General features: G+C 39.0%; 1 protein-coding gene across 9 annotated transcripts in view; it reads left to right on the plus strand.

Moving 5' to 3' along the window:
• Positions 1-12171, plus strand: part of ZNF461 (zinc finger protein 461) — a 37745-nt gene that overhangs the window by 14000 nt on the left and 11574 nt on the right. For 3 of the 9 annotated variants that reach the window (XM_070224274.1, XM_070224276.1, XM_070224278.1), the window contains 3 exons: positions 325-1277; positions 2846-2937; positions 11899-12025. In XM_070224274.1, the coding sequence (XP_070080375.1) occupies positions 2929-2937; positions 11899-12025 (136 nt within the window). In that variant the 5' untranslated portion in view covers positions 325-1277; positions 2846-2928. Of the gene's footprint in view, positions 1-324; positions 1278-2845; positions 2938-10694; positions 10737-11898; positions 12026-12171 lie in introns of those variants that run through there. The other 6 variants (XM_070224275.1, XM_070224277.1, XM_070224280.1 and 3 more) reach the window with 5 other exon arrangements.

Raw genomic sequence — 12171 nt, forward strand, 5'->3', positions numbered from 1 at the left:
TCTTTCACTGTCATACAGTTCATCCGGAGACTTGGGTACAGTCACAAACCACTGGCACATACTGCACCTGTTTCACTCAACGCCCTCTTCCAGGGACAGTAGTCTCAGGTGCAAACCACCTCACACAGGTGACCAAGACTCACACACAAACACGACCACTTGTTCTCACAGATACATTTGCTCCCATCGTACTTAGAGGTGCAGTTCCTGGCCTTTCATCGAGGTTAAAAATCTTTCCCATAGACTTGTCCCTTCTGGCAGATAATCTGGACTAGCTTCCACCCCTCTCAGTCAATACTGGTCTCTCTCTCCCCCCCCTCACAGGCACACAATGTCACCGCACACCTCTCCCATGCACACGTGTAAGGCTCAGGACCAGCTGGCCCTTCCCCAGGGATCTGTGATTCATCCACCTGGGCCCCTCCCGGTCCCGAAAGACCAGCTTCCCCCCTTCTCCCAAGGAACTTACGGACACACGCCACAGCTAAACCCGTCGGCCAGTCACAGGCAGCCCCAGCACAGCCTCCCACTGGAGGTTTCAAGGTCACCGCCGCGTGGCGCCGCCGGCAAGCACGCGTCCTCAGTCCCCCGGCCTCACGGGCTCGTCACGTCACACCACGTCACAGTCACCGGCGGCCCAGCCCACCGCCTGAACCCGCCCGGCCAGACCGCGCATCCGCTATCCCTAACGGTCTCAAACCCGTTTAACATACGGATTTCCTCACGCTTGCCCACCTGCACAGTCGGTGACACACATCCTCTCCCTCTCGACCATACTCACCCTCGGCCACACTTAGAAAACACGTGTGGACTTAGAAAACAAATTCAGGGCAACCGCGCGCCCTGAGCCGGATCCTTCCGCAGCAGACAACTCCGAGCCAGCGCACGCGCGCGTCCCCTTTGAGGTGCTGGGACAGCCATTGTGCCAAGCCTGAAATCTGTCCTCAGAGAGATCCGAGGTCCCGAATTCAGACGGAAAACCAGGGCCTAAGCCGCGGAGACGGGGAGGTCGCAGCGTCACTCCACACCCGAGTGAAACTGCTGAGGTGCAGCCCGAAGAGCGGCAGAGGACCTACGTCGCTCGCTCCCGCCTCCTTCCTCTGGACTACGTTTCCCAGAGGCCGCAGCTGTGCACCTACTTCCGGTGGGGCCGGCGGCGGAGTGGTCCGCAGAGGCAGGTGCTACCCTGGTCCTGTCTCGTAGGCCGGGCTCGGCCTGCGGCCTCACCTGGAGTCGAATCAGGACTCAGCCCAGAGCCCTTCCTGGGGATGCTGAAGGTGAGGAATCCGAGAGCCCCAGGGCCGGGCAGGAGGAGTGTGGACTATTAGGCCTTTAAGTGCGGGGGCAGCCCGGGGGAGGTGGACTGAGTTGCTGTGAGTGCGTGAGAAACTCGAGTTTGTGTCCGCACTAAGTGTTCGTGTGTTTGTTGTGACAGAGCCTGGATTCGTGATCGTGCTTTTGTGACAGTGTAATTGTGTGCTTGACCGTTTGTGTGAATGGAGTTTGTATGTGATTGTGACCACGACTGCGGGTGGTTATTTGTGTAAGCCCCATTTACTTACATAAAAGAAAAGCGCATTTACACAAACGTTACCCCCAGGATCACGCAATCAGGCAGTTAGGGAGACATTCCAGTAGCACCTGTAGATTCATACACACGACACAAAGCCAAAATCTCAAAATCCATCCCATGTATATCATCATCTCACAGCCCCAGACAAAGCCACATATACGGTAAAAAAACTACCCACTTAGTACTCATCCCCAATAGTTACCCGAAGATCTCACACATATCACCAGGAATCATAGAAACATAGTTACCGTGGTCACAGACAACGTCTGCTTGACACCACACTCAAGGTCACACAAAGTTTGAGCTCCAAGAAAGGCCTGGTGTCTCATAATTCTCTAGCTCACTGCTTCTGCCGTTCCTCTTAGAAACGCCTAGAACAGGAGTAAAGAATGGCACTGTTGCACATTCAAAAACAGTGTCTAAAATGATCAGGTGCTACTTATCTGAAATGTTCATATTAAGTTTTAACATTCCTTTGTTAAATTATTTAAAGTAGAAGTTATCTATAGTTCTCAACCACTCTGAACATTTTACTGCAAATGCTTTCACCCTCTTTAATATGCATATATATGCTTATGTACATAGGAATTTTTTCCCCAAAGATTAGACTACAATACACATTGTTTTGTAATTTTTTTTTTTTTGTAATTTTTATTAGAAGATATTTAGGTCTTTTTGTCTGTGTTCAGGGATTAAATTGCCAAAGATTTTCCAGGATGCTTCCAGGTCTGATTCTTTAATTCTCACCGGTACTTCAAACTAAAAACTCACTATTTATTTTGCTCCGGAAATTTTTGTTCTATTTATTTCTTCTTTTCCTTCTTTGTTGTTTTAGTCTCTATTTTTTAAATTCCTGTTACAGGTATATTAGGTATTTTGGGTCATTTCCTGTTTCCCTGATATTTTCATAATGTCCATTTCCTTTTCTTTTTCCTCCTAATTCTGTGAGGATCTGGTCAGGATAGGTCTGAGCAGGTCACTTGGGTCCATTTCATCGTAGTGTGGGGACCCTGGTCTGCCTCTCTAAATCCCTCCTGCTAAAGAACTTGGGCCCGGTCTTCCCTGAATCCATCCTGCTGTAGCTGGGTTCCCTCCTTGTTTGGAGTAAAGTTGGGATTTGTCCAACTTCTCTCTGATTTATTACATATGTGTGTATAGGGACCAGGAATAGGAGACATGAAGGGGCAAGAAAACTGCCAGTCTAAATTAGCACTTTGGGAACTCAGAGACAAAACCATCTTATGTTTTTTTTTTTAAACTGCTCTCATCCAGCAACACTTTCTTTGGACTCTGATTTTCTTCTAAAGTGGAACCAAGAAGAGAACTAATAAATACATTGAATTCTAAAAAAAGCCATGGACCATGTAAGTTGGTATTTTCTTGTTCCTAACTGAAGTATTCTTTTTTTCTGTAGTTCATATGAATATTTGCATTTTTTATCCTGATGTTGTTACCTAACTGGATCTTCTACAATAACTTACTAGTGAGTGAGTAAGTGATGGTGCCAGAAATTCAGGTTTTTCCTTGTTTTGCTCCTTTCTTCTCTAACCACCGTTCATCTACTTAGTCAATTAATCATTCCTCATTTCTCATATGCTGTCTTCTGCCAGGCACAAGGAGAGAACAGAAATACTTGTTTTGAGGGAAATATTAATGTTTCTCTTGTCAGAACTTTGGTTTGAAATATTAACATATTTATTGAGTACCTACTATGTGATAGGCACTCTTCTGGGTAACTAGGAATAAATCAGTGGGGAAAAAAAATCAGACACATACAAATCATCCCTAGTGGAACTTAACTTGTAGAGAGAGAGTCACAAAATAACTAACTTATATAGTGCAAGACTTAAGACACACTGATATATATATACTTACAGAGATAGATATATGTATACTTATGAACACAAAATAATTATATGATAAAACTAAGACCAAAGAGCAAATATATGTCTTATCAATAAATGTATATAAGCTTTAGTTCACCTATTAAAAGAAAAAGGCTTTCAGATTGAGTCATAAAGAAAAACTTAACTCTCTACATCAGACATTTACGTGATTCAGAAAGGATAATAAAAAAATGGACAAATTACATCAGGTAAATGGAAACTAAAAGAAAACAGACTAAAATTCAGGTTCTATCACACCATTAAACATGGCAAAGAAGGGCACTATATAATTCTAAGGTGTAAATTTCAAAATGAAGATGTAATAGTTATGAATACACTTGCATCAATTATTATAGCAGCAACCTTCCTAAAGCAAATAGAAGAGCAGATAGAAGAAGAAATTGACACTTGCCAGCAGTAGGCAACATTAATTTACTCTCTCAGTCAAAGTCAAGCCAAGTGGACAAAATTTAGTAAGGATATAGAAGTACTAAATAATATACTCCATGAAATGTACCTTATTGATAATATAGAAAATTCTGTATCCTAATAATAGTGACTGTGCATTCTTGTCAAGTGTCCATGAATCATTCGGAAAAAAATGACAAAATATTAAGCCACAGTAAAGTCTAAAAAGTAGAAATGATAAACAGTATCCTCTGAACACGGTGAAATACAACTAGAATTTAATAACAAAATCAGAAAAAATAGTTACTCTTGCCAACAATTTATAAAATCTGTTTTAATAACTCCTAGATCAAAGAAGAAATAGAATCTAAAAGTAAAGAATTTCTGGTAATCAGTGATAGCAATACATATTGGAAGCCATGGGATTTAGTGAAAGCAAGACTCTAAAGGAAAGTTATAGCTTTAAATTCTTCCAACAAAAAATAATGAAAATATATGTTAAAAGGAAATATGGAAGGGATTTACAAAGATAAAAATTATAGGCTTTAGAGAATAGGAAATAATTATAACTAATAAGATAAATCTATAAGATAAATCACTAACCCTTGAATCAGGAAAGAAATGGGAGAAAGCACAAATATACCATTTTCAATTGCTCTCTCTTTTTGAGATCTGAATTTCTGTTTGTTGTCATTTCTCTTTAGCCTGAAGATATTCCCTTAGCATTCCCTATAGTTTATATCATCTAGTGACAAAGCTTCTCAGCTGTCTTTATGTGAAAATGTCTTTATCCTACCTTAATTTAGAAAATAAATCTGAAAACAGGCTTTCTTCCTCTATTTTATGGAAGAGTTTTTTGTAGAATTAGTATAATTTCTTCCTTTATTGTCTGATAGAATTCACCAGTAAAGGCATCTGTGGTAGGCACAATAATGACCCCCCAAAGATGTCTACCTGTGAATATGTTACCTTACGTGGCAAAAGAGACTTCACAAATGTGGTTAAGAGTTTTGAGGTAGGGAGATTATCTTGGATTATCTGAAGAGCCAGTGTCAGAGGGAGATGTGAGGATGGAATACGCATACTTCTGTTAGAGAAATGCAACCTTACTGGCTTTGAAGATGGAAGAAGGGGGCCACAAGCCAGGGAATATAAGTGGCCTCTGGAAGGTAGAAAAGGCAAGGAAATGGACTCTCCCAGGAAATGCCAGAAAGGCGCGCGCCTTGATATAGTCCGCTGAAACCCTTGTTGCACGTCTAACTTATAGAACCGTAAAGTAATAAATCTGTTGTTTTAAGCTACAACATTTGTAGTGATTTGTTGCAGCAGCAGTAGAAAACTAGTCTACCATCTGAGTTTGGAGTTTTCTTCATGGGGATATTTTAATTTCTTTAATAGATATAGGGTTTTGGGGATTTTTATTTCTTCTTGAATCAGTTTAGTAATTTGTCTTTCAAGGAATTAGTTTACTTCAACTTAGATGTCAAATTTATTGGCATAAAGTTCATAATATTCCTTTATTATCCTTAAAATGCCTGTCATATAATGTAGTGAGGTACTCTTTTTAATTCCTGATATTGATAATTTGTCTTTTTTTCTTGATCAGTATACTAACACTTTATCAATTTTATTGATCTTCTCAAAGAACTAACTTTTAGTTTTACTGATTTTTCTTTCTAGTTTGCCCTTGCTATTTCATTGATTACTGACCTTATTTATTCTTTCCTTCTGCATACGTTGGGTTAATTTTCTCTTCTCTTTCCAGCTTAAAATTCCCTTTCCTCTTTTCCCCATAGGTTATTTAGAAGAGTGTTCTTTAACTTCCGAATATTTGGGGACTTTATCAGATTTTTCTGATAATTCATTTTTAACTTATTTCTTTTGTGGTTAGAAAACATATTGTGTAATTTCAATTCTTCTAAATTTATTGCGACTTGTTTTATGGCCCAAAATGTGGACTATCTTGGTGAATATTCCATGTGCACTTGAAAAAAAAGTTGGTATTATACTGTTATTGGGTAGACTTTTTATCAGTTAGGTCAAGTTGTTTGTAGTGATGATACACTATTCTGTGTCTTCACTGATTTTTTATCACTTGGCGTATGAATTACTGAGAGAGAACTGTTGAAACATTGTGAATTCGTCTGTTACAGTTCTGTCAGTTTTTGCTTTATGTATTTTGAAGCTCTGTTATTAGGTACATGCATATTTAGGATTGCTGTCTTCTTGATGATTTGACCCCTTTATCATGAAATATTCCTTTTGGTGATATTATTTTTCTTGAATTCTACTCTCTTCATTAGTGTAACTGCTTCAGCTTCCTTTTACTGTTGTTTCATGGCATATCTTTTTTTTCATCCTGTTATTTTAACCTGCTTTAACTATATCTCAAGTAAGACCATATAGTTTGATTCTACTTTTTTATCCAGTCAGACACTCTCTGCCTTCAAGTATCTAGACCAGGGGCTGGCAAACTATAGCATGCCAGCCACAGCCAGTCCACAGCCTGTTTCTGTATCACCCTCAAGCTAAAAATGGTTTGGCATTTCTGAAGGGTTATAAATAGATAAACCAACAGAAAAATATGTGATAGGGACTGTATGTGACTCACAGAGCCTAAAATATTTATTGTCTGACTCTTCAGAAAAAGTTTGCTGACCTCTAGATTGACTTTAAATTGAATGTAATTATTAGGTTTTAATCGATCATCTTGTCATCCCTTCTTTCTTCCTTTTTTTTCTATTTTCCTGCTTTCTCTTAGATTAGTCTTGTATTTTTTAGTATTTCATTTATCTCCATCATAGCATTATTAGCTGTACTGTTTTTACTGTTTTAGGGCTTGTTCTAAAGTATCCAGTGTGCCTTTAAAGAAACAATCTTACTAGAGTCTTCCAGTAATTTTATACAATTTCACATATAACGCAGAAATCTTACAGCTGAATACTTCTATTTCCCGCTCCCATCTTCTTTGCTATTATTGTTGTATATTGTATTTATAAATATGTTTAAACCACACATGCTTTTTCTCCTTTACATAGTCAGTTATCTTTTAAATAAATCATGAAATGAAAATAATATCTTTATTCACATCCAAATTTACCATTTCTGGCACTCTTCATTCCCTGTGGATGGAAATGTTTACCTAGTATCAATTTTTTTTCCACCCAAAGAACTTCCTTTAACATTTTTTGTAGGACATAGCTTCTGGTGAAGAATCCTCTCAGCTATTTTTTTGGTCTCAAAAACAAACCAAAATACCCCAAACTTTATTTCACTTTCATTTTAAAGGATTTTAGTTGGCTATAGAATTATAGGTTGACAGCTTTTTTTCAGCATTTTATAGATAGTGTTTTGTTGTCTTCTTGCCCCCATTGTTATTAATGAGAATTAATCTTTGATTTGTATTGTTGTTCCCCTCTGTGTGATGTATCTTTTTTGGGGGAGAAGGTCTGGCTGCTTTTAAGATTTTTTTCCTTATCCTTGGTATTCAGAAGTTTTATTATAATGAGCATAGGTGTAGTTTCTTTGTATTTATGTAACTTGGGTCATAGGTCATTATGGCTCTGTTCACTTCTTTTTTGAATCTTTTTTCTCTGGGCTTCAGTGGGTGATTCCTAGAGACCTGTCCTGAAGTTTAGTGATCTTTTCTTTTACTGTGTTTAATCTGCTATAGATCCCATCAAACTAATTTTTTATTTCAGATAGTTCATTTATCAATTTCAGGATTTGCCTTTGGTTCTTTTTTAAAATACCTAAATTTCACAAGTCTTTGTCTGCTAATTTCAGCGTCTGAATCATTTGTGGATATTTTGTATTAAGTGATTTCTTTTCTTTTCTTTTCTTTACTTTTTGCTGAGGAAGATTCACCCTGAGCTAACATGTGGCCACTGACAGATGAGTGGTGTAGGTCTGCAGCCAGGAACCGAACCCGTGCTGCCAAAGCAGAGCACACCAAACTTAACCACTAAGCAACCAGGGCTGGCCCAAGTGATTTTTGCTTGAGTATGGGTCACATTTCCTTTTTTTCATTTCTAGTAATCTTTACTAGTAATCATTTCTATTAATCTTTTATTATATACTAAACATTGTATATTGTTGACTCTGGATTCTGTTAATCTCTTCTGAAGAAAAGAAATTAGCTTTATCGGATAATTACTTATAATTATACATAATGTAAAGCATAATACTTAAAGCATTATGGCACTGGAGCATAAATAGATCAAGGGAACAGAATAGAACATCCAGAAATACGGTAATTTAACCTGTGATAAAAGTGACATTTCAAATCAGTAAGCTAAAGATAGGGATTTTTTTTAACTGAGATATAATTGACACATAACATTATGTTAGTTTCAGGTATGCAACATAATGCTTTAATATATATATTGTCACTTATGAAGTGATCACCACAGTAAGTCTAGTTAACATCCATCACCACACATACTTAAAATTATTTTTTCTTGTGATGAGAACTTTTAAGATCTACTCTTTTAGCAACTTTCAAATATACTGTACAGTATTAATAACTATAGTCACCATGCTGTACATTGTATCCCCAGGGCTTATTAATTTTATAGCTGGAAGTTTATACTTTTTGACCACCTTCATCCATTTCACCCACCCACCTCCTCCCAGTTCTGGCAACCACCAATCTATTCTCTGTATCTATAAGTTTGACTTTTTGTTTTCTGTTTTTAGATTCCACATATAAGTGAGATCATATGGTATTTGTCTTTTTCTTTCTGAATTATTTCACCTAGCATAGTGGCCTCAAGGTCCATCCATGTTGTTGCAAATGGCAGGATTATACTTAGCTTGTTTCCACGTCTTGGCAGTTGTAAATAATGCTGCAGTGAACATGGAGTGCAGATATCTTTTGAGTTATTGTTTTCATTTTCTTCAGATAAATACTCAGAAGTAGAACTGCTGGATCACATGGTAGTTCTATTTTTAATTTTTTGAAAAACCTCTATTCTGTTTTCCATAGTGGCTGGACCAATTTACATTCCCACCAATGGTGCACAGGGGTTCCCTTTTCTCCACATCCTTACCAACACTTGTTATGTCTTGTCTTTTTGATAACAGCTGTTCTAACAGGCGTGAGGTGATATCTCACTGTGGTTTTGGTTTCCATTTCCCTGGTGATTAGTGACGTTGAGCACCTTTTCGTGTACCTGTGGGTCATCTGTATGGCTTCTTTGGAAAAATGTCTATTCTGATTCTCTATCCATTTTTTAATCAGATTTTTTTTTTCCTATTGAGTTGTATGAGTTACATATTTTGGATGTTAGCTCCTTATCAGATACATGTTTTGCAAATTTTTCTCCCATTCTGTAGGTTGCCTTTTCATTTTCTTGGTGGTTTCCTTTGCTGTGAAAAAGCTTTTTAGTTTGATGTAGTCCCACTTATTTATTTTTGCTCTTGGTGTCAAATTCAAAAAGATCATCATTGGGAGCCGGCCTGGTGGTGTAGTGGTTGAGTTCGTGTGCTCCACTCTGGTGGCCCAGGTTCAGTTCCTGGGGGCAGACCTACACATGCTCATCAAGCCATGCTGTGGCAGCATCCCACATACAAAACAGAGGAAGCTTGACACAGATGTTAGCTCAGCGACAATCTTCCTCCAGCAAAAAGAGGAGGATTGGCAACAGATGTTAGCTCAGGGCCAGTCTTCCTCACACACGCAAAAAAATGATCACCAAGACAAATGTCAAGGAGCTTACTACCTATATTTTCTTCTAGGAGTTTTGTGGCTTCAGGTTTTATTTTCAAGTCTTTAATCCATTTTGAGTTGATTTTTGTGTATGATGTAAGACAGTGGTGAAGTTTCATTCTTTGGCATGTGGCTGTCCAGTTTTCCCAATACCATTTATTGAAGAGATTGTCCTTTCTCATTGTATATTCTTGGCTCCTTTGTTGTAAATTAGTTGACCATATATGTGTGGGTTTATTTCTGGGCCCTCTAGAGGGAGAGTTCACATTGGGAGTGATTGTAAAGTTGGGTGATTAGCTGAACACAGAATTTAAGGGGAGAAGAGGTATGACAGTGGTGAGTGACAGCATAAAGGTGACCAGAGAGAAGGATTACTCGATATTTTGCAGATGTTGCAGTTACTACTACTGATGAGGTCTAGAGTAGTGACATAAGAAGTGAGTGAACTATGGTGGAAGACAAGATCATTGAAGTAGAGAGGAAGTCAGGGAACTGGGAGGCCAGGATACTAGAAGGAATAGGTATGTGGATATTTGAATCACTGAGAATTAAGGTAGCAGTAGTGTTGGAGATAGGGACACTGAGCCAGGAGCTAAAATTCCTGAGGGGCAGAAATCTGGATGTCAACAAGTCACTGCAACAGGGAGAGAGAATGCATAGTATAGTCTGATGCAGTGATGACATTAGATTTTAGAGACTGAGGGACAGTTGTCTGATACAAGCAAAGGGGCAGGGAGGACAGTGGTATGAAGATTGTAGGAGGAAAAACAGCCACACACCTGAGATATCCTCCCAGGAAATGGTGTCCTCAGGGGAAAATGATTAATCAGTTACACATGGGAAACTTTGAACTTCTCCACAATTTTGAGTTTTTCAATTAGACATTATGAGAATTGGTGTAGGTTGATCTCACTGGGTGGAGAGACGTTTTGCTTTGTGAGGCATTAGGATTTGGTGGAGATATGATTGGTGCTTCCATATAGAAAGATTGAAGGTCTTTCCAGGAAATAAATGAGCACCAGTTACAAAACCAAATTTTATATTGAACTGGATATGCTAGACTTAGGTCACGTCTATGTGAGTCTGGATCATTCTACATCAGTATTCTCTAACTTAGGAACATGGAAAGTGTACAAGGAAGAGTGCTGGATGATAACAGGTAAGCTCTCCCAGGTGTAATTGCAAAAAGTGGAATGATATATGCCTTAGAAAAGACCTGAGAGATTTTGTCCACCATAGAAGTCCAAGTTTATGAGACTGATTAAATATTTTATTTATAAGATCAAATGTTATGCTACCAATTAAGGAAAAAAGATGTTAAGCTACTATTTTTGCTACATCACCACCCCAAAACTTAGTAGATTAAAATAACAATAATCATAGTTTGGCTCTCAAATCTGCAGTCTGAACAGGACTGAGTAGGGATGGCTCACTGCTGTTCTGACATGGGATCAGCTGTGATGGCCTGACTGGGAGCTGGATGATCCACTTTCAAGCTGGCTCCCTCACCTGCTTGCAAGTTGTTGCTGCATGTGAGCTAGGAGCTCAGTCAGGGCTGCGGTTTGGGGGCTGTCCTTCCTTTTCACATGAGCTATTCCATGGGCTGCTTGGGCTGCCTAGGAGCATGGTGACTGGGCTTCAAGAACAAGCGTCCCAAGAGAGTAAGACAGAAGTATGAGACATTTTTGTAATCTAGTGTCACAAGTCACATAGTCACTTCTGCTATACTCTACAAGTTCAGTAAGTCACAAGTGTTCTCCCAGGTTCAGGTTCGAGGGCAGAGGACATCGACCCCACACCAATGGTGGGTGGGTAGAGGGCAGGGCAAGATTACATTGAAGAAGAGCATATGGGGTGGGAGATGTTGCTCTGTCCGTTTTGGGAAAATACAATCTGCACCAGATGTTTACGTAAGAATTTGCATGAAAAGTAAAAATGGTTTTGACATGATAGTCATAATGATGAAAAAAAATCTTCAAGTCCTTTTCTCAATATGGATATTTTTGTAAGATATTCTGGAAAGATTCAAATTTTCCAACTATTTAACTTAGTTGGAAATCTCTGCTTATTTTCTTAATTTCTAGATGACTGATAAACAGAAGTTTTCCACTCTGTGCAAGAGGATGTGTCTTAATTGTTTAAGAGCACGTAGGCACTCTGCTTCAGTCTCCTTAAGTTCCTCTTTCGCCCGTGTCACCCAGCCTTAGTGTATAACACTCACTATCCCGTGCTTTCCTGCACTGCCTCCTTTAGCACCTCTTCTTCCTTTTGTAAAATGTTTCTTATAATTTCAAAAACATGACTGCGATTTGCCATTTCAGGGGTTGGTGATGTTCCAAGATGTGGCTATAGATGTGTCTCAGGAGGAGTGGGAGTGCCTGAACCCCGCGCAGAGGAATTTGTACAAAGACGTGATGTTGGAGAACTACAGCAACTTGGTTTCACTGGGTAAAGTTAGCTGCCTCTAATAATTCAGAAGCTGTTTCTTGGAATTTCTGCTTTCTCCCCTATAGATTTTAGGGCTACCTTTCAAATAACTAGATGAATTTTCTCTTTGTGTAGAAATGAGCACAGCTAAATGGATGTGCACCTTC

This window comes from Equus caballus, chromosome 10 (assembly GCF_041296265.1).
Source record: "Equus caballus isolate H_3958 breed thoroughbred chromosome 10, TB-T2T, whole genome shotgun sequence".
Taxonomy (NCBI): Eukaryota; Metazoa; Chordata; class Mammalia; order Perissodactyla; family Equidae; genus Equus; species Equus caballus.